At 36.6% G+C, this 27,753-nt stretch overlaps 1 protein-coding gene across 2 annotated transcripts; it reads right to left on the bottom strand.

Annotated features, from left to right (window-relative positions):
* Positions 1–25: 25 nt before the first annotated feature.
* tbc1d23 (TBC1 domain family, member 23) lies at positions 26–27,209 on the bottom strand. Of its 2 annotated transcripts, XM_084127774.1 has the most exons (19): positions 27,149–27,207; positions 21,157–21,271; positions 20,053–20,158; positions 13,656–13,860; positions 13,124–13,247; positions 12,664–12,788; positions 12,009–12,055; positions 11,777–11,880; positions 11,263–11,385; positions 10,569–10,661; positions 10,187–10,357; positions 10,051–10,093; positions 8,857–8,963; positions 8,118–8,254; positions 7,856–7,900; positions 6,902–6,990; positions 5,936–6,071; positions 2,731–2,925; positions 26–1,434 (listed from the first exon to the last, which is right to left on the bottom strand). In XM_084127774.1, exons 1-19 carry the CDS (start codon positions 27,184–27,186, stop codon positions 1,350–1,352), a joined length of 2,088 nt encoding a protein of 695 aa, XP_083983900.1. In that variant the 5' UTR covers positions 27,187–27,207; the 3' UTR covers positions 26–1,349. The 2 variants fall into 2 exon arrangements, with proteins under 2 accessions (XP_083983900.1, XP_083983899.1); XM_084127773.1 differs by lacking the exon at positions 7,856–7,900 and having other exon boundaries at positions 27,149–27,209.
* Positions 27,210–27,753: the final 544 nt, after the last annotated feature.

The following is a 27,753-nucleotide window of genomic DNA, read 5'->3' as shown; positions in this document are numbered from 1 at the left end:
GTTTCATTCAAATAGAAGTCAGACATGGTGGACCTCATTTTGATTTATTTAAACAGGAGATATTATCAATAGCATTCTGTGGTTTTAACAGACAAACAAAGGTTGAAAAGTTGAGCATTGGGGATAATCCTATGAACATCTTTTAATTTACAGGTCATTTTAAGAATCTTATTCTCATTTAAGACTTAATTTTTAAGCACTTGCATAGTGTGAAACTGACAGGACTATTTCCAAAAATGTTCTTAAGGTTACCATTTCATCACATTGATTTGACCTCTGTTAAGGTTTATGTATAGATTATGTTTGATACTGGTAAATAGTTTGTGTATACATTTATTTTTGATGGACACTGGATTCACAAGCCAGTTTTTCTTTAGTGCTTTCAGCATCAATACATAATACTTGCATTACTGAATAACTACTCAACAGATGCTGGTTCACATCTTCAACTTTCTCAATACATTCTCTCGAAAACTTGGCCATTACTTATAGAGGTCTCATTTTACTGTCACTGTCTCATCAACCCATTCCTTTTAATCTCGAAAGCAACAATCACAAGATAACTTCAAGGAACCAGGTGATCCAACAAAAGGTTAACAATTTCTGGGCATTTTAGTGAATCAGTACAGAAAGCAGCAGAGTTGTGTGGAAGTACATGTGTGTCACACTGGCGCAGCCTCTTCTGCAAGCAACCATACTTTCCAAATATGAAAATTAAGTATATATTCACCTCAATGCCTGTGATGAGGCTCCAGGTGAATTTGTTTGCTGTAAAAACACTGCTCTGATAAATATGTCAAAACTTTTTCTGTTACATGAGTATTCAGCAATATATGATGTTTACATCTTCAAATGGCAAAATAATTAGTGAGCTCAAACATTAAAGCAGAAAAAGAGCAATGAGGTTCCTTGATTGAGGTTCCAAAACTGTTTTCTCATCCAGAGGACCTGTTTGAGACTCATATAAAACAGCTATAGCTCATTAAGGCTCGAGACAGATAGATAACAAATCTAACTTGCTTAATTAGGTCAGTTTCTCAAATCAGAAATCGAAATCACAAAGCAAAATGAACAAAATCACCATTTCTAATGCAGGCTCATATTGACATCTCCATGCCCAAAGTTTTAGAACTCCCGTCAATCACGATGGCAGCGTGCCCAAAGAGTCTTGACAGTATTCCACGTCAGTGTTGCCCAGGGAGGAGGATCATGACAAGAAAAAAAGAACAAAAAAAAAACAAAAAAAGTGTGGGAATGCTCTACTACCCCCTTCCCCTTCAGGCTGTTTTGGTTGGAGCTGTGGCTGTCTCCTGGATGACCAGAGTGAAGCATTTCTGATGTCTCTGTCACTAAGAGCTCTCCATAGCATCTAAAACTTTCATGATTTGCTGTTTGATGACTTTAGTGGCGTCACCAGCGTCTGGAATTAAATACCTTGAGAAGAGAAGACAAGAAATATGCTTATGCTTACAATCTTGCAAACTACACAAAGACAAGTAAATGACACCAGATGCCGTGTTGCAAAAAAAAAAACCTAAGAACATTTGCATATACTGTTAAGTATATAGCAGGGTTATTATCATTAACTAAAACTATTAAAAACAATTTTGTTCATTGAAATAAATCTGAAACAAAAAAATTTGGATGAAATATCTAAATAATAGAATAAATTATAAAGTTTGCTTGGGCAACTAAATGAAATACAAGGCGTGGCTTGATGATGCCGTGAATGAGTGTGGAATCATGGGAGGTCTCATTTTCACCTCCACAGACGATGGAAAGCAATCCGTCGGGACTCAGAAACCATGTTCATATATGAGCTAATGTATTATAAGTTAATTATAATGTTAATGTTGCGTTCGCTCAGCGGCTGGTATGAGACACTTGTTGCACATTACAGTAAGCTAGATCGATATTAGAATATCATGTAGCTTGTGTTGCTAAATGTAATGCAATTAATTTTAAAATATTGTTTGTATGGCTGTATTAGTTACAAATTAATCTCTTTCTGATTATGGTATGTTAGCCATTGTCTCTGAGGGATGGTACAAAAATGTCACTCAGGGTAAATCAAGAAAAAAAGAGATTCGAACAATAAGATTAACCGTGTTGAGCTATATAACAATGATTAATTTTCTGTCTATAAAAGTATCCAAACATTTGCTCACCTATCTAATAAAACACATAACATATTAAAGCGTCTTTGGTGTTTCCATGGTTTCTACGGAAGTTAATTCTACGGAAATCGAGGGTAACACGGATATGACATCATTGTCAGACGACGCAATGACACGAGCTGTTAAACTGGTTAAAATGGCTGATTTCTCTGGATTAAAACATTTTTGGAAACATTTGGGATGATGTAAGAACACAAGTCAACAAAATATTACATTATATTGTTCTAGTAGCTTTTGGATATTTTAATCCAAAAATCTTACTTATTGTGACTAAGTTGAAGCACTAAACTTAATAATGGGAAATAATAAAAAAATAAAAAAATGTAACTAAAACTGAAATAAAAACAAATCTAAGTAGTAAAATTTAAAGAAAAGATAATGTATAAAAATGACAAAAGCACAAAAGACAAAAATGTAAAAAAAATCTTATTAAAATTAAAACTGAAAGTGTAAAAATAAAAGCAAATTCAAAATATTAATAATATATTCTTAAATAATAATATGAATGTATTTTTGGAGGTCTCTTGGTGTCTTCTTGTCATATTCACCATACCTCTCTACAGCCACTATCTCCACTCCTGCAGCATTGTTGCTGCCAAACTTAAAAGTGATGAGTTCTGGATGCTTCTTCTTGGAGGTGATCTTCACCACAGAGTTTAGGGCCTGCCTGGACTGGATGTAAGCAAAACCTTTTCGGGCGGCGATCTCTCTCAAACAGTACATGTGTGTTGCAGTGATCAGCAGGTGACTGTGGAAAATAAAACAATAAATAAAACTGTTGTTTCACTACTGGATGAATCAGCGTTTTTGAATGAATGTTTCAATGACAAATATATTTTTAACAGTCACTTGTCGCCACCTACTGGCGTAATTGATACAATCTTCATTTGAAGAGTCAATTATTGAACAATTGTAAGACAGGAATGATGATATGTGTGGTTGAAAAGACTGTTTGTGAAGCCGTTTCTTACCCATGATAACTGCTCTCTCTGTGTCAGAAGCACCATGAACACAGATTTGAACGTGATAGTAGTTTTCGAAGGTTTAATAGACATGGCTGAATCATTGACATCTATGAATAAGACCGCGTGGGTATTTGAACTGAGATCATAATCTTTTAATGATTAATCGTGCAGCTCTAAAATGCACCCAACAACCATCTATCAGCTGGGAAGCCTCAGTATCTGATAGGCTGAATTATTAACATCACAGTTTTTCACATGCAACCGTATTATTACACTGAATACCTTGGCCAGAATATAACATAATTGTGTTATAATGTTAGAATATAACCTTGCTTCTATTTTTTCTTTTAAATGGAGGAACTTTTTTTTTTTGATACTTAAACTTTTATTTGATGATTTCGCCTCACAGTGTATGGAGGGCATTTTCTGCCAAATTTAAATAAATAAATTAAATGATTAAAATGAAAATTAAAACCAGATTAACGATTTCATTACAGAAAACAGTACGCAAAATATGTGACAAAATTGAGAATGAAATTAAATGATTTCATTTTCACAGCATTATCCCTGTCAAATTGAAAAATAAAATGCAATTGGTGATTTCACATTTCATTTTCACTACAGTCTCGAGGCAAGACTGCCAATATTAAAATGAAAAGCCAAACGTGAAAAAGAAACTACAAATGCAGTTTTTACAATGCTCTTTAGTAATGCTCACGCAATAATAGTGACACAATTCAAATACAAATGTAAATTTTCGTTTTCATTTTAATTCCTCTTTTATTTCACAGTTTTCATTTTCGTTTTCATTTTCAAAGACAACCTGCATGCAAATTCTATGTTAATGAGTGGGTGTGGCTTATTCTAGTAACGGCGCTGAGACACGCCTTCTGTAAAGCTAAGTCATCGACGTCCCGCATGATGACGTTTAATGTGTGAAACAAAATTATTTAAATGTGATTATATTGTAATCGAGACGACGAGATATGGCGAAATCTGTTAGTGAGCTTTTGCGGGAAGCTGCCGCAGCGTTAGAACATGGAAATAACCAGCCTGACCATGTTAGTTATGATGTTAGACTCACTAGACCATAATCGATGAGGTTCATTCATGTATTAGGCTGTTTTGGAAATTCAACTATTTGGGTGTACAGAAGTCTTAATAACACAATTTCTACAACAATTATAGCCAGACATTAATACCCACTGGCTTTAACCGAGAACCTCGGCCAATGTTTCATTCGCGTCGTGCCTAACAACGCCCTTCAGCCGTGACTTATTCAGATACAGCACTAGCGTAGAGTAGCCTACCTTATTGCTTTTATAAAACGGTTACCACGCAATACAAATATTAATCCCGAAACATATGTATATATGCAACTTTCATGAAGTAAAATGAATCACTAAAAGCCAATTCCTTCCGCTGGAGAAAAAAAAATAGTCCCTGACCATTTGCAACAGAAGAAGTTACATTATTTCTCCATTAGATGGAGACAAAGACTGTCTTAATGAGTGAGTCAGTCAGTCAGTAGAGAAGACTTTTGAAATGACTCAAACTTGTGATCACGGAGAAGAAAGACGTAACTGACATGACTATAGGCACGGACAACCCCTATTAACTGTTAAAAGTACAAGATATCACACCGGGTATTCAAACGGATTTTTTATTATGAATATAGGACTGACCTGAAGGAAATATCTAGCCTACTGTAAATGCAGGTACACTCGCTTTCTCGGTCTCATCCAGAAGTTGTTACTGGAAATGAAAATCAGCATTGTGATTATTTTTGTACACAAACTTAAAATAACCAAAAGACACGTAGCCTAACAGTTAAACAGCGGACAGATACAGGCTAGTGCTGTATCTGAATAAGTCACGGCTGAAGGGCGTTGTTAGGCACGACGCGAATATGAAACATTGGCCGAGGTTCTCGGTTAAAGCTAGTGGGTATTAATGTCTGGCTATAATTGTTGTAGAAATTGTGTTACTAAGACCTTTGTACACCCAAATAGTTGAATTTCCAAAACAGCCTAATACATGAATGAACCTCATCGTCGATTATGGTCTAGTCTGAGTCTAACATCATAACTAACATGGTCAGGCTGGTTGTTTCCATGTTCTAACGCTGCGGCAGCTTCCCGCAAAAGCTCACAATCAGATTTCGCCATATCTCGTCGTCTCGATTACTATATTATTTAAATAATTTCGTTTCACACATTCAACTCATGCAAACGGGACGTCGACGACTTCGCTTTACAGAAGGCGTGCCTCTAACGCCGTTACTAGAATAAGCCACACCCACTCATTAACATAGAATTTGCATGCAGGTTGTCTTTGAAAATGAAAACGAAAATGAAAACTGAAATAAAAGAGGAATTAAAATGAAAACGAAAATTTACATTTGTATTTTAATTGTGTCACTATTATTGCGTGAGCATTACTAAAGAGCATTGTAAAAACTGTATTTGTACTTTCTTTTTCACGTTTGGCTTTTCATTTTAATATTGGCAGTCTTGCCTCGAGACTGTAGTGAAAATGAAATGTGAAATCACCAATTGCATTTTATTTTTCAATTTGACAGGGATAATGCTGTGAAAATGAAATCATTTAATTTCATTCTCAATTTTGTCACATATTTTGCGTACTGTTTTCTGTAATGAAATCGTTAATCTGGTTTTAATTTTCATTTTAATCATTTAATTTATTTATTTAAATTTGGCAGAAAATGCCCTCCATAACAGTGGAGCACCAATCCCATGTCTAGTTCTGATGTGCTCAGACATGTGGCCTCACCTTGGGAACATGTGTCCAGTCTCCTTAACTTCATTGCATGGAATATGGTGCTTCACATCTGGTTTGTTGATCCAAGTCTGTATATTGACAATCTCTTTCCTGTCATCATCTGATATTGATGAACTGTCAATCTCATCTAAAAGGAGGAAAGGAAAAAAGAGAACATGAGGAAATACACAGGGACCCAAATATGAGATGACTGAGTGTAGTGTACCAAAAGTTGAAATCATAAATATCTAGAAGTTAGGTTTAGTACAGTGGTTCTCAACTAGAGGTCCGGGCCTCGACAAATTTCTTATAGTTGTATTAATAATCTTAATTAAAACGCTTAAAAACACACACACACACACACACACACACACACACACACACACACACACACACACACACACACACACACACACACACACACACACACACACACACACACACACAAAGATGTACAACATTAAACTGACATTATATTTTTAAGTATATTTATTTTTATTACAACAGAAGTTCCAGAGGTACATGTCAGCTTAGATAGGAAGGCTTTTGAATATTGTCTTGGAAAAAGGGTAGGTTATTTTGTTAATATATAGCTTTAAAAGATTTTTTGTTTTGGTTCCCTAATACCTTGCTTAATAGAAATTATGATTAAAAAGAATTCTGCAAGCCAGTATGACATGGCATGAATCCAAGGTCAAGATTTCCACTAAAAAATAAATAACATTTTGGTTTGTTACTCATCAAACTCTGTAAAATGCGATCCGAATTATCCCATGCGACTTGAGCAGTATATTCTGTGATATTTTTGCATTTTGTTTTTCAGCTTAAAAGCTGTCAGTTTTTGTGTTGGATTTTCAAATACCAACACTGGCTTATGCGTGTTTGATTGGAGCTTGAACTAAACTCTGCAGGAAAGTGTAAGTTGAGTTGCCTGGAACAGGTTGAATGTCCCTGGTTTAGATGGACCTATGTATTTACCTGTATCATACTCTTCCTCATCTCCGATGCTGAAAACAGGCTTCACACCCCTGTATGGCTTCCCCACCCGATCACTGCTGCTTACGTGCCTAAAGAAAAAAAGAAAAAGCATCAGAAGTACTTACAAGAGCCACTAGAAGAAAAAAGGTTTGTCCTTCACAGTAGCATTGTCTTCCTTGTGCTAAAACAGGCATTCTAAGAGCATGGTAGTGAGATGAGGTGTCCTCTAGGATTAGAAAGATGAATACTGTTAGTTGGAAGAGAGGGAAGTTAACATGTTTGCATTTTAACAAAGATGAGAATCAAAGTGTGGAAGGCCAGAGTTTACAAAGTGAATCTCTTAAGAGTCCATTTTACAGTAAAACTGAACAACTTTAACATTAAATCACAATTGCCCCAGCCTTCCACAGCAGAGATCAAATCTGTATATAAACAGTGAAGAACTGCAGTCTTCCTCCACACAAGTAAGGGGCATCAAAGAGGACTCAGACTTCAGGCTGTGAGACAGACACTGCTGGCATAAAACAAGCAAAGGCACAAAGTGGCAAATGCAGTGAAAGAAGTCAAAACAGCCAACACGGTCACAAAGTGACAAAAATACCTGTGGTTCACAGCTTCCACCATTCTGAGTGGTATTTGTGAATACTACACATGCATGTGAATATTTGGTAGTGGATGACAAAGTCACAAACTCTAGAATATTACTCTACTCTGATGATATTCTCTGAAGAATTTTAGCAGGAAACAGGAAATTCAAAAGACTGAATAGGATATTTGTACTATAGATGCAGGTGATGCAGATGCGTATGGTGTTAGAGCATGAGTGTGCCGTTTAATCTGGGTTTTGAAAACCCCTACAATGAGCTAAAGCTGACAGCGCCACCTTGAGAGGGCAAGTTGCGGAAACCGGATGCACGCTGAAGGGGGCACAGACAAACAGTAATGAAATCTTACCGATCCAGTATTCCCTTGTCTGGCCAGGGTAGATTGAAAGACATTCTAGTGTGAAATAACAGGGCATAGGTTGGGAGGATGATTAAAAAAGGAAGACATCAGAAATATCATTTAAGTTATTTTCTTAAGTAAAGGGTTTAAAAAAAAAGAAGAGAGATCTGATCATTTAACTTTTTTTTCTTCTCATCAATAGACGGACATATCCACAGAGAAGGATGTGAAAGAATGCCTGTCTGGTGAACTGAAGATTAAGGATGCTCACCTGTCCACCGGTGTGGAAGTGTTTTCAATGAAGCTGATCATCTTCTCCTTCACATTAACTGACTTTGACTTGAGTGCAAAAGTCATTTTGTTGACAAGTGATTTAACTCCTTTTCCATCTGTGCTGTTCAGTTCCCCCTGTATCAATATAAGAGATGGGCTGAATTAACTTAATCCAAGTTTGAGAGGCATTTGCTTATCACAATGGAAGTTGAATTGAATGGCTTGCTTTACATACAATGTCCACTAGATGACACTAAATGCCACCTAGAAAATGAAAGGAAGACGCTACATGTATTCAGCTTATTTTTCAAAAGGGAAGTAAGCTATTTCCTATGAATGTGTGCGAGACTTCAGATTCCTTAGCCACTATAAGTAATTAACTAGAAGAATAACAAAGTGCAGTAAGCAGTAAAACTATTTGAGCTACAAGCCATTGTGTTTTAATTGCAATAATACATTTATCAATTGTACAGCTGGAATCAGCTGACAACGGAAGCCTCGCACATTCAAGATAAAAAATGGCCATGCATGCTCCTACGTAAAAAAAGGGGGATAAATCTTCAGAGAAGTACCATAAATATCTTGAAAACAGATTGAGAAAATGTTGATGAGGAGGACATGGGCCACAAAAGCATGGTTTATGGGCTGCATGCCATGTGTAGTGAGTAGCACAGCTTTAATGCACAATCTGATGATGTAACGTGCATCTTTCACACTCACATACACACTAAACTCACGTCAGCTGAGCTGAGGCTACTGTGGGATCCTGAGGTGCTCACAATCCAGTGAACATAAACATTATCCGGCCCTTCAACATTAATATCTGCCAGATGCTGCTGCAGTGCTGAGAATAAAAGAAACAAAAAGGCAGTGAGTCTCATCAGCACAATAAAACTGCTTCTGTCACCATGTAAAACTGCTGATCAGATTTTATAAATGCATTACATTTTATTTATTTAAAGGCACACTATGTAATATTTTTGGAACAAAATATTGAAAAACCACTAGAACAATGCTATATATTTTGTTGATTTGTGTACTTACATTATCCCAAATGTTTCTAAGAATGCTTAAATCCAGAGAAATAAGCAGTTTTAACCAGGACATGGACCATGCCCATGCGTCGCCTATCAATGACATCATACCCGCGTTACCCTCGATTTCTGGTTATATTTTGTAGAAACCATGGAAACACCAAAGACGCTTTAATATATTATGTGTTTTATTAGACAGGTGAGCAACTGTTTGGATATATTCATCGAAAGAAAACGAATCATTGTTATACAGCTCAACAGACAGTTAAGTCTTTTTGTTTAAATCTCGTTTTCTTGATTTACCGTGAGTACCATATTTACCATGCCTAATATCGATCTAGCTCACTGTGGTGTGCAACAAGTGCCTCATAGTAGCCGCCGAGTGAACGCACTGAGTAGCATTATAACAACTTTCAACACACTCAAATGTATGATATGATAAAACAGCACTGCGTTACCCTACATACGCATGACCGGAAGAAGCGGAAGCAGTCTGTGGCATTATAAAAGCTCCACTGCTCTCGAGCCATGTGTCGTGCTTGTCTCTCATTAGCAATCACTCCAGCGGCCTCGTTTCACTCCAACGGCTTTCGTAACGTTAATAAATACATTACCGGTCATCCATGAATATGATTTCTGCCCGAGTTCCATCGTATTCTCCACTGGCTGTAGAGGTGAAGACAACAACTACCATGATTCCACGAAATCAAGGCATCATCAAGCTACGCCATTGTTTTGAATAATCAACCTCTAGTGGTGAAAAGTTACATAGTGTGCCTCTTATCGTTTGTTGATATTATATTTATCAATTGCATTTTGTTCCAAATTTGGCCAGAAGGTACAGTGCACAGATGATTAAAAAAAAGTGTTAATGTTGCAACTGAAAATAAAACTTACCCATAAATCCACCTTTTGCTATGCTCACATACTCTTTATTTTTCTAGACAAAGGAAAGGAAAATATATTTCTAATAGTTAATTTACACAATAATTTACACAACAATTCAATATGTAACAGCAGACACAGTTCTCACCTGTAGAAAGTGGGCAAGCACCATGTTCATGTACATGTCCTCCTCTTCACGTCCACTGCCCATGAAGCACAGATGCTCTCCGCTGGCCACAGAGCCCGACTCCAGAGACTGCTTCTGTGCCTCAAGAAGAGACTTCACTGACAGGGCAAACTCAGAGGGGTTATGGAGCATCTGTGAACCAAGACAAGGACGTGAAGGACACAGGTGCACAGAGCTGTGTGCAATTCCTCTGTGAGGCAGCTACACATATTAAACATAGTATTTTTGTGGAAACAACGTGGATCAGAATCTCTATTTGACATTCATATTAAGCCAAATATTTACAAATGCAATTGCATTTTCAAATCAAAGGCATTCTTTCTCTGCTTGCAAAAATTCTTACCAGGTCAGAGTCCAAGTGAAAGGCAGTGGAGAGGTGACCAGCATTGTACTGCTCTGCAGGACGGCAGTCGACTACAAAAAACCTCACACCCTCCTAAGTAGCATAAAACCGCAAAAATATCATCACTTGAAATAGGGCATCACATGCTGAAAACTGATTTTCTGTTGGTGATTCGCATGCACAGCTGGCAGAAATCAAGATGTTTTCAAGGTCAGAGGGTGTGAATTTGAAGAAATTGTTTTTTGCAATGTACATACATACATAGAGCACATCAAATATGGCAAACAGAAGCTCAAACATGCATGCTTGACACTCACAAAGATTTGTTCTTACACATCAAGCATGTTTACCATAATTGATGTGTTCTATGTATGTGCGATGATCAATGTTTTTATGTGAATAAAAGCCTAAATTAAATGACTTGAAAGTCTCTTCAGAAGACTTAACTGCTTCATTCATAAAGATTCATTTTACAATGTCTTTATGTACTTTTTAAAGAATAGTATGAAAACATTAAAAGCTATCTTCATTTGTCAAAGATCATGAAAATATATGAGGGAGTAAAAAGAGTAAATGACAAATTTAATTTCAGGGTGAACTATCCCTTTAATGTTGAACCCTTATCAACAACATTAATAATCATTAAATATGATTTGGAGAGGTCTTCAACAGTAATCTTGGAGTGGGGACTCACAGGTTGTAGCTGGTTGGCTTGCAGGATCTCAGGGACGGATACGGGCAGACAGAGTGCTTGACTCAGGTCCATGTCCTCTTCTTTTAGGGCAACCAGACTGCTGCCAAACAGATTATGGTTCTCCTGCACACACATCAAATACTTAAGCATGTAATACCTCAGGGCTCGATAGTGTGATTCACTTGCATTTGTAAATTAATAGAGATGTGTGCGAACAGTAAAATGTATGTGTAATGTGTGTGAATAAAAAAAGCCTGCAGCTCCTCAGTTTTGTGAAATGTAAGGTCATAAAACATTTTAAGTGGGATAACAAACATATTAACTATTTTAAAATGTATTACATTTGAGGGTGGAAAACAGGAATTGTGATTCAGCCAAACGTGATTATTAAACTTTTAAATTATGCTATATGCTATTAAAAGATGTTATTGCAATGCACCACAGTTCCTGATCTATTGTGATGTGCATCATATCTATAGGAAGTTGGAAATAAGAACAGGGATATAATGCTTACCTTTCTAAGCGATAGAGGCGTCTTGCTGTTGTAATACTGTGCTAAAGAGAACAAGTCTTCAATGTCCTCTGCCTCTAGTAATGACGGAGACAGCTCCAGCATTTCTGAGAAAAAAAAAATAATAAATTACAGCTGTACACTTGTCACAATGCAACAGGTTTTTGTAATGTATTTTTATTATTATTAAATAATGCATTCAATTTAACAATGAAAAGTAAAAAAAAAAAATTACTGATTATCTCCTCTTTGCCATCTCCTTCTTGAGCAAGAATGCTGTCTCTGGACATCAGAAAAAGAAGAAAAACATCTTTTGACTTGATCTCATGAACAGGCGAGTAAAACTGCCTTAGTGTAGTTCATTAAAGGGGTCCTATTATGCTTTTTTCTTTACTGTGTAATGTTGCTGTTTGTGCATGAAAAAGGGATGCAAAGTTAAAAAGCACAAAGTCCACTCCAAAGGGAGTTATTCTCTATATCAGTAAGCAGGGTTTCTGAACTCTCGCAAATGCCTCGATTGTACAATGTACAATCGGAACGTGCATGTCAAAATATATACCGGTTATGGTAAGGGTATTGGTATTACATTTCCGATACACGCTTTAAGTGGTAGACCAACTTACTGTTCAACAGATTGAGGTGGTTGACCAATCAAAGCAGACTGGGCTTTTCGGAAGGTGGGTTTTAAACAAAACAAACTAAAACAGTGTTCAGACAGAGGGTGAAAACAGGCCCTGCAACAATGTAAATTGTTAAAAAAATTAAAATTAAACAAACGATGTATGAACATATTTAGTAGATGCCATAAACAAAATTATGAACCTGTGAATGAGCATAATAGGACCCCTTTACTCAACTAAGTGCACTGAACAGTCTGAACTGTCACATACTTGGCATTGACAAGGATGATGAGCAAGAGGAAGAAGATGAGAAAAGGGTCAGCCTGTTGGAGATAAACATCCCACAAGGCCTGTGTTACCTCAGGGAGACAGTGGCTAGAAAAGAGACTGCCCAGCTACAGGAAACAGGAATGCAAAAAAAAAAAAATTATATATAAGTGTCAAGTTCTTTAGCAAAAATGATAAATGTATATTTGATTCATTCTAGGAATATGACCATAACACTTTTTTTCATAAGTTACGTATAATTTATCTACTAAGGTAGGGGTGTCCAATCATGCTCCTGGAGGGCCAATGTCCAGTTAATCAAGGTCATGAGGAGAAACTCCCAGAAGGTGTGTTGGGCTAAGTTGGAGGCTTGGAGCTAAATTCGTTGGCCATGCACGAGCAGGTTTGGACACTCCTGTACCAAGCCAAATATTTCATCAACTATTGCCAGAAAAAGACTGACCCAGCTGATGGCGTAGGAATCAGGAGTGATCTTTTTTGTATCCAGAAATGAGCAGAGTTCAGGCTCATGGTACTGCAACAGGAGCCTGAATAGGTGAAACGGCCGTCCTTTCACAAAACAGTCTCTGCAAAGGACAAACAATATGACACTAAATCAAGGAAACTGATATACAAAGCATGCATGTTCCCCCTCTGCCAACCTAAAGTGTTTCACAGTTAAAGTTGGTGGAATTTAATCACCTTGAACAAAACTGAACATTTCAAAACTGGGCTTTTGTCTTTTTAGACAAGACATGGTAATTTCAGGGATTCTGATTTTCTACAGAATACGCAACATTTTATTATTATTATTATTATTATTAATGTTTGATCAAATTACATCAAACCAAACTTGTCATTGGACAAATAAATCCTGGATCAGGTAAGTTTTGGAGTGAAAAAAAAAAACAGATGAAAAGCAAAACTGTGGGGGTTTTGTTTATTAATTTTTATTTTTATTTTTTTATAAACACACAGACGAACACTCCTACTACCGTGGGATGTATTTATTCATGATGGCATAGAAGCAGTTGTATAGGTCTCTGCGGGACAGCTGTAAGCCCAAGAGTGGTTTGAGGATGTGTGGCCAACTAAGATCTGGAGTGAAGGTGACATTTCTGGATTTGCAGTAGAAGGTGATCACTGACTCCACATCTGACACCAGGTCCCGCCCTTCCTCCACTGGTATTCCCAGCTCATCTATATGCAAAGATTGCAGAGGTCAAAGATTAGCATCATAATATAAAAAATCCTACTGATTTTTATGGGGCTGTTTTTCACAACACTGTAAACTACGGCTTGTGGGAAAAGTAGTAGTACATTGCTTGATGCCTTGTTCTTGCCACACTAGCTATTTTTACAGAAAGAACAAGGAAGAATAACTAACTAACTAACCTTTATACAGGATTTTTACAATTGTATTTGTGATAAAAAATGAATTCACCATAAAATGGAATAGAGCTTTTCTTCCGCAATGTGACGTTGTGATTGAAACAACTTATCAAAAATGGGCTGGTTGCAAGCTTGCAGTTGATTGTGGAGAGGTGGGGTTCAAGCAAACAAAATAATTACAGAAGTCTGAAAATGACCGAAAGTCTGTCATTTTCACTGGAAGACTGAGTTATGACATTTTGATCAAACATTAATGCCTCGTTTCCACTGAGCAGTACGGTACGGTACGGGACAGTACGGTACGGTTCGGGTCTGTTAACCATGATCTGGCTAGCGTTTCCACTGCCAACAGTACCCTTACTTGATAGGCGTGGTGTTTCGATCGACGTCATTTTCGCGCGAAGAAGAACATAGTAAACTACAATGGATGACATGCAGCAGATCTTGTTCTTGCTCCTCGACATGTTTGTAACAAGAAGACAAGCGCCGACATTAGGCTTTTTCTCAATATCAAGTACGCAAAGTTTGTACTTGCCATGTGCGACTCCTACATGCAAATGGTACAGCACGTTCTTAAAAGCGTCACTCAGCTCGCTCTGCTACGGTTATCTCTGTTACTCTGTATGTACATTTTAAGCAACAATAAAACGAAATATGTTATAAAACAACACTCTGCCTCTTTTCGTTTTCATTTAAATAAATTAAACATTATAGGGACACAAATGTGGATCATGCGCAACGCATATTGATTATTCACTGCACGTTATACGTTATTCTATTTAAAACGAAATTTAAAACACAACCCTAACGTTACCTCTTTTCGTTTAAATAATTTTTTTTTTTTAACATATTCCAGGCAATATATGCGTTTGTACAAATGTTGCAATAAACATCAGTGATAATCTTGTAATAAAAAAATGACAAGAAACCATATTTATTTTTGTAAAATTTCAGTTTTATCAATAATAGCCTATATAAAAGTTTAAGTAAAAGGTACAAGAAGCTATACAATAAGAAATAAAGCAAACAATTCAGTCAAATATCCAAATGCAGCGCTCTAGTCTAGCATTACAAGTAAAGTTAAAGGCAGGGTAGGTAGGACTATAAAAAAAAAAAAAGATCCAAATTTGTTAAAACTTTCTATATATATCAATACATAATTAAAATGTAAGTACTCTGAAAAAAAGAGTATAAAAATCAAGTGACTCTAGACCGTTTAATCTGTATTAAACACAGCTCATTATTTCGATTCGGGACGAATCAAAGGATTGGCTTAGGCGACTGTCACTCTCTCTCGCAACCATGGCAACAACCCTTTTGCCACGGGATCTGCCCACTTGCGCGCGGCCGCGCGCACGTTTGATTTGAGGAATTCGAGAGGCACTGAACCTAGGAATAGCAAAACAATGGCAGAGAAAGAGCAATCAAAATTCACATTACCGGCATGCAGTTAGTGAAGGCAAACAAGGCAAAAAAAAGAAGACAGTACAAGAAAAGGTAATGAACAAAAAGTCTTTGGATAAACAAAGAAATAAAACGCGTGTCAATATCAGCGTAGCTTTCCAGCGACCACCCCGTCCTCAGCCTCTACTTCCTCGGACCCTAGTTGCACGCCACGGCCTCTTGCACGACCTCCTCTGCTTCGCCCTAAAATTATTTTTATTTTACAAAAGGACATTTTACAAACCTACATTTTGCGCATGTGCTCCTGCATGCACTTTTCCAGTCACAACACAGCAATCAAAGGAGGACGCGCTGAAAACTGTAATGCTGTTCTCTTCCTTCGAATGTTTGAGTTGCAGAGGAATTTGTGACTGTTTCAGCTGTTCAACCACATCAAAGTTTCGTAATTAGTAAGTCCGTGCTTTTTCTCTTTTTGTTCTTATGTGCTGAAGGGCTGCTGTGCCTTGGTGAAACGGTGTTTGTACGTGAAGAGCTCTTTTCCAAAACGCCATAAACCTAAAAAGCTGCCTCAAAGAACCAGCAAAAGTAATGATTATGAATGTGTAAAATATTGCAATAAGACATTTTAATTGTTTATTAATTTCTGTGTCGGCTGCAAAGATGAAGTTGACGATATTTGACTCGCGATCTTCGCAGTAGGCTAGTGAACGCATGCACCGGAGAAATGCACATTTAGGCTACATAGTTTTATTTTGTTTTGGATGGTTTTGTTTAGAACCAGATTTCTGTAAATATATTCCACATTTTTTAGGCCTGTGAGGCGAGGCTACGGTTCGGTTCACGATGATATAATCTCCAGTTCAAGCACCTTATGTTGTGATTGATAGCCTATATTTACTTTATGTATTTAATGCAGGAATGAAAATATTAATGAATTAATGAAAAAAAAAAATATTAAAATTAAGATACAATTAATACAAAACGAAATTCGTTTTAAAGAAAGGCTTTGTGCTTTCTGTTTTGAGGTCTCTGTTAAAGTTTGAAAGTCTCAGTGCAGCTTTCAGAGCGCTCGCGTCCATAATGGAGAACTGTCAAGTAATATTGTTTTTTCCTCATAAATGCAAACACGAAAAATAAAAGACAAAAACTTTTTTAAAAAGACAAACCATAAATTTAGAAAAAAAAAAAAAAAAGATGGATTTATTTCGTTTTGGGGGAAAAATGAATGGATTTATACCGTTTTGAAAATGTTAATTTTTTTTTACTTTGAATTGATCATCAACAATATTGTTGTTTGATTTAATAATCACTGTTGCAAGAAGTGCCTAGTTAAGTTTTTTTTTTTTTTTTTTTTTTTGTAAGTGGAAAAAGTAGGGGCTGCCACAGATTCTGTTTAGTTAGCTCCTTTATTGTTTTTTCTATAGCCTAGAATAATATAGGTCAAATGCAGCAAGTCAAAAGACCAACTGGACCTTCTTTGCCAGTTTGCTCACATTTCTTTGAAGGATGGCAAAAATATCGCCTGAATATCTATATCTAGATATTGGAAAAAAATATCGAGATATTCATTTTTGTCAATATCTCCCACCCCTACATGCAGAACACCATATATGTTATGAATCTTACACGAAATTCATCTTCATCACAATATAACTGATGGTAATGTAAAAAAGTGTATCAATGCAACCTGTTTTTAGCTTATATAACTAGCTCGTTAGCGAATCAAAAAATATATATTTTAAATTTACCAATATCAATATGCTAGCTTGATAGTGAGTACTAAAATACATCTTATTTGTTTATATTCATAAGCAATTAGCGTTAGATTTTTTTATTACATGTGATTCTGACATGATGTCACTACATGCACTGTGCTCCTTCCTCTCTGCTTGTCTCAGGTAAATAATGCGTCTTCAGCTCAGCGGTTGGAGTCGCGCGTTCATGTGTTTTGGGGGCGTGGCTTTGGAAGGAGCCCAGAAGGGAGGGGGTGGAGTGAATGGAAATAATGAACTGTCTTTAAAACAGTCCTGAGAGGTCTACAGACACTCGATTTTTATACTTTCTTTTTCAGAGTACTTACATTTTAATTATGTATTGATATGAACATAAAGTTTAAACAAATTTGAAAAAGAAGTTTTTTAGACCATTCCTACCTACCCTGCCTTTAAATACAAATAGCCTATAACTATAATATGAAACTAAACTTAGCCCTCAGCCAAAACGATTGACAGGGAACTCATTATATATTCACGAGAGCAAAGATCGCCCGTTAGGTCTACACAAGACGAAATATCTCATGTTTAACCACTACCGTCGGAGTCAGCGTCTCAGCGACGAATGTCAGAAGACTAGCCGAGGAAAGGCTCATCCAGCCGGGAAACATGAGCGCCGAGCGCCCGCTGACCGCATGGATCTCACAACCGGGGGAAAAAAAATCATCTTTATAAATAAACCACAGATTTGAGCTTTAAACAACTACATTCTCGCCTGAAAAACTCTTAAAATTACATTTCGTGATACAGTAACAGTAGTATTATATTAAACTGTATATTAAAAAATGGCGCTTCTTATGTTGTCATTCCCCTTGTAGCACGCGCAAGTGACGATTCTCTGTCAACCAATCAACGTCCTGCAGTGAGTCTAGCTCCACCTTTTAGTACCGTTCCACTGTGCTAGGTACCCCAATGGAAGGGTACCTAAAAAGTGGTACGGTACGGTTCGGCATTTTGGTACCATTCACAACTTTTGATAGTGGAAACGCAAATAAATGCGTACCGTACTGCTCAGTGGAAACGAGGCATAAGACGCCAAAAAACATTTTAATTACATATATACATATCAACATTAAGCCTTTTCATGTGCTTGTCCTTCGGACAAGTAAATCCATCATTCACTTATCCGAGTAAAAAACTAGTCAGAAATTAATTTATTATCCACTATCGATCGCAACTTCCAATAAATGTAATAATATCAGAATCATTCTCTCGTTTTAGTGATTCCCTAGTTATTTTTTTTGTTATTGACGCTTTAATCAGGCTACTTGTCCGGTCGGGCAAGTAAAATTCTCATTTAGATAAAATGAGAAAAATTGTAATTGTAAAATTCTCTTTTACTTGTCCCTTCAAAAAATCCACAAATGTCGAGCCCTGCGGTAAAGTATGCACTCTAAAAATCTGATTTATTTGGAATAAACAATTATTTTTGAAGTGCCCAAAACAACAATATCGTATATGTTCATTATCGTGATATATCATATTACCGAACACCGGCACATGTCTACAACTGACACACCCGAAACACTCTCTCAAGCCCCGTTCACACCGCCAGCGACACGAGCAACACTGACCGTTAACGACAGAATGTGGGCATGTCAAGCGACGTGAGACATGCGACAAAAGTTCAGAAATTTAAACTTTATGCAAATGAGAAGCGAATTTCGCAAGCGACAACCAATAGGAGTGAAGCCTGCCAGTAGAGCTCACGTCACCGTCTCGAGTCTCACTGATTTGATTCACTGTTTTATATGATTTGACTGTAACCACATACATGGATATAGTAAAATTATGCATGGAATTACTGAGTTTGATTCATGCATTGATAGTTCGTGTGTTGTAATTGTATGATTCAAGTTTAGCACTGCTGCAGTTCATTTTACAGTTTCCACTGCATAATGTTGATTATTAGGGACAAGAAAATTGATTATTTGTCAAATTCGAATGACGTTTTAGTAGGCCTAACTGTTGACAGTAGGAGTGAGTTTAATTTGTTGATTGATCGATCGTTAATCTAGTTAATGATTTAATGCACTGAGCACTGCTGTGGTTAATATAACAACACTCTCCAACAGCATAATATTACTTTTAAGCCTAATTTTTTGTCAAATTAGAATGAGATCTTAGTTTTATATACCTTGTACTTTCTATAGATATGGCCAGACGTGCAGTCTGCCAATAACATTAGAGCGACAGCACTACGAACGCTCACAAAATCACTGGCATTGTGAACGGGGCTTCAGACAGCATGTGATCTCAAATTCAGATCTCTTTTGCAGCTTATTGCGCTTGAATGTGAACACGCACAGTTATATACAGTAAGTTACATCATGTTGAGTATTCATGTAAAACAGTAGGTTATGTCTTAAATGAACATAAACAACTGGGTGAAAACCGGATGTGTGTCAGTTTATTAGTCATAATTTTTAGTTTAGTGACTTTAACTTCTGCTTTAAAAAGCATTATTTTTGTTTTTAGAATGTAATGTCACAATATTAGAATGTAACGTTATTTTAACCCTTTTTGCACATAATAAATAGCATAGCCTACATTGGTTACATTCACTATATTTGTTATTCATAGCCTTCAATATGAACATTGTTTTTAGAACAACATTGGGCAGGATGTGAAATAACTTCTTTTCTTTTAATAAATACAGATTTTTTTTTTTATCCAAATAAAAAAAGAAGAAAATACAGAGACATATAACCATATAGCCAAAAAATACTAAGATATAATTTTTTTTGTTCATATCGCCTAGCCCTAATGTGTAGTACATAACCACGCATAAATGACAAATTGAAAATGAGGAGAGGTGATTCACCAATAATCTGCTGACTGCGGGTGTGAATGAGCGTCTGTTCTGCTAGGTCCAAAGCCCCATCCCATGAGGACAGACTATCTCCTTTACCAGACACGTTCAAAGCAATCTGTCAACAAACATGAAACTAAAACTTAGAAAATTAAACAGAGAAAACACCTACAGTTCAACAAGGCTCTATCAGCAGCATTAGGGTTGTCAAAAATATTGATATTTCGAAATAGCTCCAATACTCCTTTTCTGCAGTATTGATACACGACACCAGCTGCGCATTCTCACTCGCTCTTCTCTCCGCATGTTGTGTTTATTTAACAGCTTATTGGATCCATGCATAAGCTCGTATAGTGACAGCAGCCTAATAAACTTGATGCTTTCTGTCATGTTAATCAAAGAACAAAGAGAAAATCACTTGCTGATCTTGACAGAATAACTTTTGTAACTTTATTTGTAAGCATTAGTCTGCATTTAATTTTTAGAATGGAAACTATCCAGTGTTATTTTACATTCGATTACTTAAAATTCTGTAGTATTTCTTTTCTGAAAACTACTGTTAGACCCACCTGAAAAACTTAAAGCCATGTGTATTTAATTTGTCTCTTTATTCTATTGTACATATTTCTGCTATTATTTGCAATTTGTTTATTTATTCTATTACTGACTGTTTACAGGCCTTTTTTTCTAAATGTAGTTCAATTCAAACAAAGCCTCCCTGTGTGTAAAATTATGATATAACAAATTATCTGGATGGTGGTATATATGGCAGAAATTCCAGTATCGTGACAACTCTAATTAGCAAACCATTAGATATAAGCTAATCTCCCACGGGGGGTAAGTTTAAAGGGTCCTACACTCCAAGCGAAGCTACAGTTTCCTTAATGGCCATCTGATCAATACAGAGGCACTCTAAAGCCCTTTGGGACCCATTGACTCTGAAGGAAATTCTTTAAAACAAAGCCCTGCATGGATCTCTTGTGCATTTTACACATAACACTTTTTCTGTCTCTCTCATCAACACACATGTACAATCTTTCCATAGCTTTTTCATAATACAAATAGTCAATATTTCCACATGAGGCTACACAGGCTGATTAGTCTTTATACACTTACCATCCATAACTTTGCCCGCTGTGGTGGGGAAAGGTTTCGGACCTGGATGACACCATCCTGATCAGTGTCCAGATCACATTCTGCCAAGTCAAGTGCGTCTGCCAGATCCTGATTCCTTCAGAAAACACAGTAAATGCACACATGACACACTGTGACCTGATCACTCAAACTTCACTCAGCAGAAGTCAAGGGTAGATTTTGACCACATTAAATTTTTCTGAATTCAAGTGTTTGCATTACCTACATGTACGCAGAAACTATGCTACCAACTATGCAAGCAGAAACAGAAGGGTTTTAAAAACATTATATAAAATTTCTATATTTCATCCTACGACTCAAAAGCTGGGGGTAGGGCTGCACGATATTGGAAAAAACCTACATTGCGATATTTTGTGTTTCTGCTATATATGTTGCGATATGAAAACAATTTCACCAGATGAGTTTAATTTGAGCTCTATTTGTAAAGAATGAATCATTCTAGGATGATTTTGTAGCGGAGTGCATCTGTAAAGAAAATAATACTTACAAGCATAGATAAAATACAATAGAAAGATACAAATGAAATAAGCAGTTTTTCAGGTAGGTAAATCTAACAGTATTCAGGTACAGAAATCGAATAATCAAATGTAAAATCAAAGTCTTCACTGTATAAATAGAATATTACTAATATAATTAATGAATACAATTTATATTTGTTAAAGCTACAAAAGTGCATTGTTGTTTGATTTAAAATGGTGACACGAACAGCTGCTGTATATTAGGATGCTTTTGCTTCAAGACGAATGTACGGTTCCAATATAATAATACACATACATATCCGTTTTCTTTCCGTGTTTAGGAGGATACTCGCCGAGACTGGAATTTTGACTTTGACGCGTGAGTTACAGTGTTCTTGTGCTTGATTTTTAAACTTGCAGGACTTAAAAACACATGCAAATGATAAACTTTCACTCTACGATGGTTAAACTTTGCAATTAATCCACGATCACATGTTCCGAACCTGGGAAATGTGCGGCCCGTTCGGATCACGGATCTATTACAATCCCTACTTGACATTTCTCATACTGCGATGTGACTATCGCGGATGCGCACGATATTGATGCTAAATATATCATGCAGCCCTAGCAAGGGGGTATGAAAGATTGTTGTTATATTATATACAGTCGTGCCCAGAATTAATCATACCCCTGGTAAATATGATCAAAAATGCCTGTAAAAAATAAATCTGCATCGTTTATCCTTTTGATCTTTCATTCAAAAAATTGGCAAAAATCTAACCTTTCATTGAAGTAAAAGAATTGAAAATGGGGGGGAAAATCACATTATAAAATAAATGTTTTTCTCCAAAACACGTTGTTTTTTTTAATCATATTTACCAGGGGTATGATTAATTCTGGGCTCGACTGTATATTTTTGAAAGAAGTCTCTTATGCTCACCAGGGCATCAAACATACAGTAGTAATATTGTGAAAAATTACTACAATTTTAAAACATCTGTTTTCTATTTTAATATGTTTTAAGATGTAATTTACTCTTGTGATGGCAAAGCTGAATTTTCAGCAGCCATTACTCCATTCTTCAGTGTCATATAATCCATCAGAAATCATTCTAATATGATGATCAATTTGGTGCTCAAGTATCAATGTTCAATGTCTAAATTGGTTGTGCTGCTTAATTTTTGTGTAAAACATAATACAATATAGGCTACTAATTTCCGGATTTTTGATGAATGGAAAGTTTGCAAGAACAGTATTTATTTTACATTTTAATCATTTTTAACATCATAAATGTCTGTAATGTGACTTTTGATCAATAAAATGCACCCTTAAATTGCATTTTTTTTTAAATTACTGACCCCAAACATGTTAATTTACTGATCAATGTGTTTACAATGTGTCTCTTCAGGTGACTTGCATTAAACCGCTTAATTCATATGGATTTATTTTACAATCTTCTTTATGAACGATTTTAAGAAGTTTTGTGTGAATAGACTTCCAATGGAGGGAGAGAAATTTCTCAGATTTCATTACCAAGATGAACTACTTTCATTTCCAAAGATAAACAAAAGTCTTGGAACGACATGAGGGTGAGTAATTGATGACAGAATTTTAATTTTTGGGTGAACTATCCCCTTTAATATAAAGAGAGTATAAAGAAGACGGCAACTTGTTCTAATTAACCTATACCAGAATTAAGGATAAAAATAATTATTTGTGTTAAGTGTCTGATGAATTTATTCTTATTAAGTATGATGCATTTTTATATAAACAACAAAAAATAGCACAGGCAAAAAACAAAAAGCATCTTGTGTGAACACTGAACAGCAGTGACATGAATCATTTATGAGCAATATGCTGAGCAGCTATACAGAAATTAATATCGCCACAACAAATAAGGTGTGTGTATACACAGCAGCTGACATGGCTGTGCAATGAATACACATTACTGAGAATTCAGCTGCAGAAAGAGGACTACCAAATTCAATATTCAGTCAAAAGGGTATTCAGTCTCTCTGCACTGCTCTTCTGTACTTTACTCTCCTCTAGGGTTTCTCCAAGAGCTATTACAAATTCTAGACACTAGCAGAACAAGCCAAGAACCTGGTACAGGGTTCTTCAGGAGAAAAAAAAACAAACACTCGACTTGCACTAAATTGCATTTTTAGCTAAAAAAAAAAAAAAAAAAAAAAAACGAAAGAAATCCTCTGAGGCCTCTTTGCCATCTGCTCTACTGCCAGGGAAAGAAACTGGCAGACAAAGCCCTACTCTCACACACTACTGCTGAGAACAACTGTGCTGAAATCAAACAATGCGCATCACTCACACAAACACACCGCAGATGCTCCAATTTTTTCACACACACAACCTCTTCTCAAGCTGCAGCAAAAACACCAGTGACGCATTACAAAATAAACTCTTTTTTAGAGCAATAATACAAAACACTTAATTGTTTATAAGTACCTGCAATATAGTAGTTAATGGCATGAATGTTTTTTTACAGCATAATTTTTAACCCATTCTAACTGATTATTCCAAGACTATCAAAAGTCGTTCTCGCAATTTTGACAAAACCTCATTTGTTATCGACCTAAACAACGGTGACACATTTATTTACACCAGTGGAAAAACATGGTTAAATAAATACATCAAGAAAACTAAACACTGTAAAGGTGTAACTGTAGTAGAAATCAAGTTGATTATTGATGATGGGTTCCACAATCACTCTAAAGTCCTGACATACTCTTAGGGCCCTTTCACACCTACCTTGTTTGATCCGGATTTTCTGACTTTTCAGTTTGATCCGAATCAAAATTACAGGTGTGAAACCTCCCCCGGACCAAACAGACGAAATTTGGTCAGACGAAAAGAGGTAGTCTCGGTCCGGATCAAACTGAACAAAGGTTTGGTTCGTTTCTAGTGGGAAAGCATTTTCTGTATGGTTCGGACTTTCAGATCATTTACAGGAAGTTTCGGTGGTTCTCGCAGGATTGTTTGCAGTCTTGTCCAGGGGGGTAATCAAGCTCTCGAATTCTGTACCACCCCGGAGGCCGCCATTGGCTAACAAGCCATCACCTGCTGTTAGCATTCCATTGACTCCCATTCATTTTGGCGTCACTTTGACAGCGAATAACATCTGAGGCGTTTAAAGACTCCATTTGTCCATTGTTTATTTCTAAAGAAACACAACAATGTATAAAAGGCTCCATTACCTTGTATCTTACGTTATGGCCCCGCAGAAGCAGTTTTTGTAAAAGTAGGCTAACAATTGCGTCATAACCACGCGACTCTCTGGAAATTACCGTATAGACAGGAGGAGAAGCTTGCAGTCAATCGGGGGGACGTGGAGGCATAAAGTCTGATAAAGTCAAGGGAGAAGCCCATAGAGAGTCATGACGTTGCTCCTGCTCCTAGCTCATGGACAGCTCCTACTCACGCTCTCCGTCTCTGCAAGATTCGGAAGGGAATGATTCAGATTTCTCTTGGCACAGCTACTAGAAGACTTACAACTGTCAGACAGGTTGCTCACGTCACAACTACGTCATCAAGCTCAGTTTGAGTCTGCGCAGTACGCTCAGCCATCAGGAAGTGAGCGCTTCTAATTTGCTTCACTTTTCTCCGTTGAAACCTATGGGGTCGCTGTGTCCAGTTTATATACTGTCTATGGTCTTGTCCTCCTTTCCTGCCGGTGATGATAAAATGTTCGCACAACGAGGACGTTCATTTGGCGAATTTGAACTAGCCTCGGCCCTCGAGTATAGTTGGTGCTGCAGGTAGTAATGCCGTAACAGTATAGTGGCAACGATATGCGTCTGTTCATTCATTCTTGTCAAAAAATATATATATTTTATTTCATTCTTCTCAAAGTTATCCGCCAAATTGACAACACGCTGACGTCAGGTGTGCGTCCGTTTACAAATCAATCAATGTCAAGATGCAGCCCACATAGATGATGACGACAGGACGCAAGTACGTCATGTAAAGTTCTTTAGTGCGCTCGCATAATTGCAATGTGAAACCAAACCAAAACTTACCGAATGTATAAAATGTATCAAAACATGAACTTTGGTTCGATACTTGGTGCAGACTTTAGGTGTGAAAACGCCCTAGAGATGAAGAAAGCCGTCTAACAACAAGCCATACCAAGCATTCAAACCTGGGGTGAAAAAATGCAAGTTGCCACATATTAAGGATGAATGCCTGAATAATTTTTTAAAAAATAAAGTTTTAGAGTCAATACATTCTTTTTAAGGTGCAACACGCTAATTAACACGCAAACATCTGTGGTTAATAATGGACTTAGAAATCACAGGCTGAAATATATACCACCCTGCCACAAACTTTGCTCCTTTTATCTCTCCTAGGGAGTCATTTGTCTTCCTTGTCATTGTCTATGAAAACAGGAAGGTCCATATTCAGCATAAGAGGAAGAGGACACAAAGGCTCACTAAAAGAAGTTAGAGGAATCATTAAAAATCTAGGATTGAAAGTATTTTTGCCGAACTAATTGTCATTACACAGTGTATCTCTTGTTAAGCAAAATCATTTTTAAAAACTATAATGGTAATAGTGGATTCAGAGAAAAAGAGTGATTTGAGGTGACCTTCAATATAAAAACAGTTTACAAATGATATGGCTGTGAATTACATCAGGATTCAAAATTCTTCTCAGAATAATTCTGTTGAACTTCTACGCCACATGTGCAGATAAACAATAAAGCAGAAAAAAAATGTTGACGTCAATAAGATGTCAATGTAGTTGGGCTGAATTCCTCAAGCATTTATAACTTGGGAGGAGTTTCTAATGTTCATACTTATTTCAACTCTCCTGTACAAGACATACTGAAATATTCTCAAAAGAGTCCATACTCATTCAGAAGAATCACTTGAGGAAGTACCAAAAAAGGGTGAACCACCCATTTTCTGAATTATTATTATTTATTTATTTTAAATTCCAGAAAAAAACAGAGCTAATCAGAAGAATTCACACTTTTAAGGAGAGCCGAATACCGTAAACTACAATCATACATACCATATAAGTAGGGGAAAAACATGGTCATAGTGAAGTAAGTTAATACAGGAGATAAGAGATTATATAATCAGAGTAACATAATCATCATCAATTCTATTGTGTCCAAAGCTACGCTAACACCTAGCAAAAGCTGTTTTAACACAGCCAACTCCTAAGGAAACACAACAATGACATATTTAATCTCTTTGAAGACATATTATACAGATCACCATAAAAATAAAAGGACTATGTCGAACTGCTGAGAAGGTCTGAGAAACAGCTGGAGTCTCAAAACAATACACTAACTGCTTTGACTAGCCAAAGTAGCTGCTTAGCACAGCATCGCTGTCTCACAAACGGATGTCGTGAAAAAAAACACGTGATTAATAATCTCTCTTCAACGGACTTTAAGTTCCAAGTGATAATATCAGACTGGGACCAGTAAATCGTTCTGCGGTAAAAACTGATCAGTGGTGTTTTCTTACCAGCTGCCTTGAAGCACTTCCCCTACAGCATCCGCCATTGCTGTGGTGACGGTCCACGTCAAACTGTGTCGTAAATACCAGCGTCCTGTCGCTAGGACCACATGCGCGCGCTTGACACTAGTCTAGACGTGACGTAGAAGAACGCGGCGCGCGACTTAAGCTTTGATGAATAAAAAAATTTGCATTCTAGACCTGGTCGGTTTCAACACGGTATGACACTTGTTGCCTGCCTCTAACATAAATTAGTCTTTAATTTTGTTGTGCTTGTGCATGTAGCCCACTGTCTTTTTAATTGATTTGAAATAAATTGTTATTCATTTTCTGCCATGATGCATCCCCTTATTGTATGATTTATGTCATATGTAATGTGTTATTGAATAAACACAATAGTTACCCAATCGACTGGATCTCATGGTTTAAGTTTAATTTATTTGTCACGTGACCGAAAATAGCCTAATCAGCAAAGGAGGCGACAAACATTGATCATTCCAGCAAATAGTGTATTACAGAGATTTAATTTAGGATACATAATGGTTATCCTTGTTTTTTTTTTGTTTTATTTTTATTCTATAGTCTACGTTTACGCCCTGTATAGCCTTCAAGCT

Source organism: Abramis brama (assembly GCF_963993115.1).
Source record: "Abramis brama genome assembly, chromosome: 11".
Taxonomy (NCBI): Eukaryota; Metazoa; Chordata; class Actinopteri; order Cypriniformes; family Leuciscidae; genus Abramis; species Abramis brama.
This window is presented reverse-complemented; position numbering and strand designations above follow the sequence as displayed.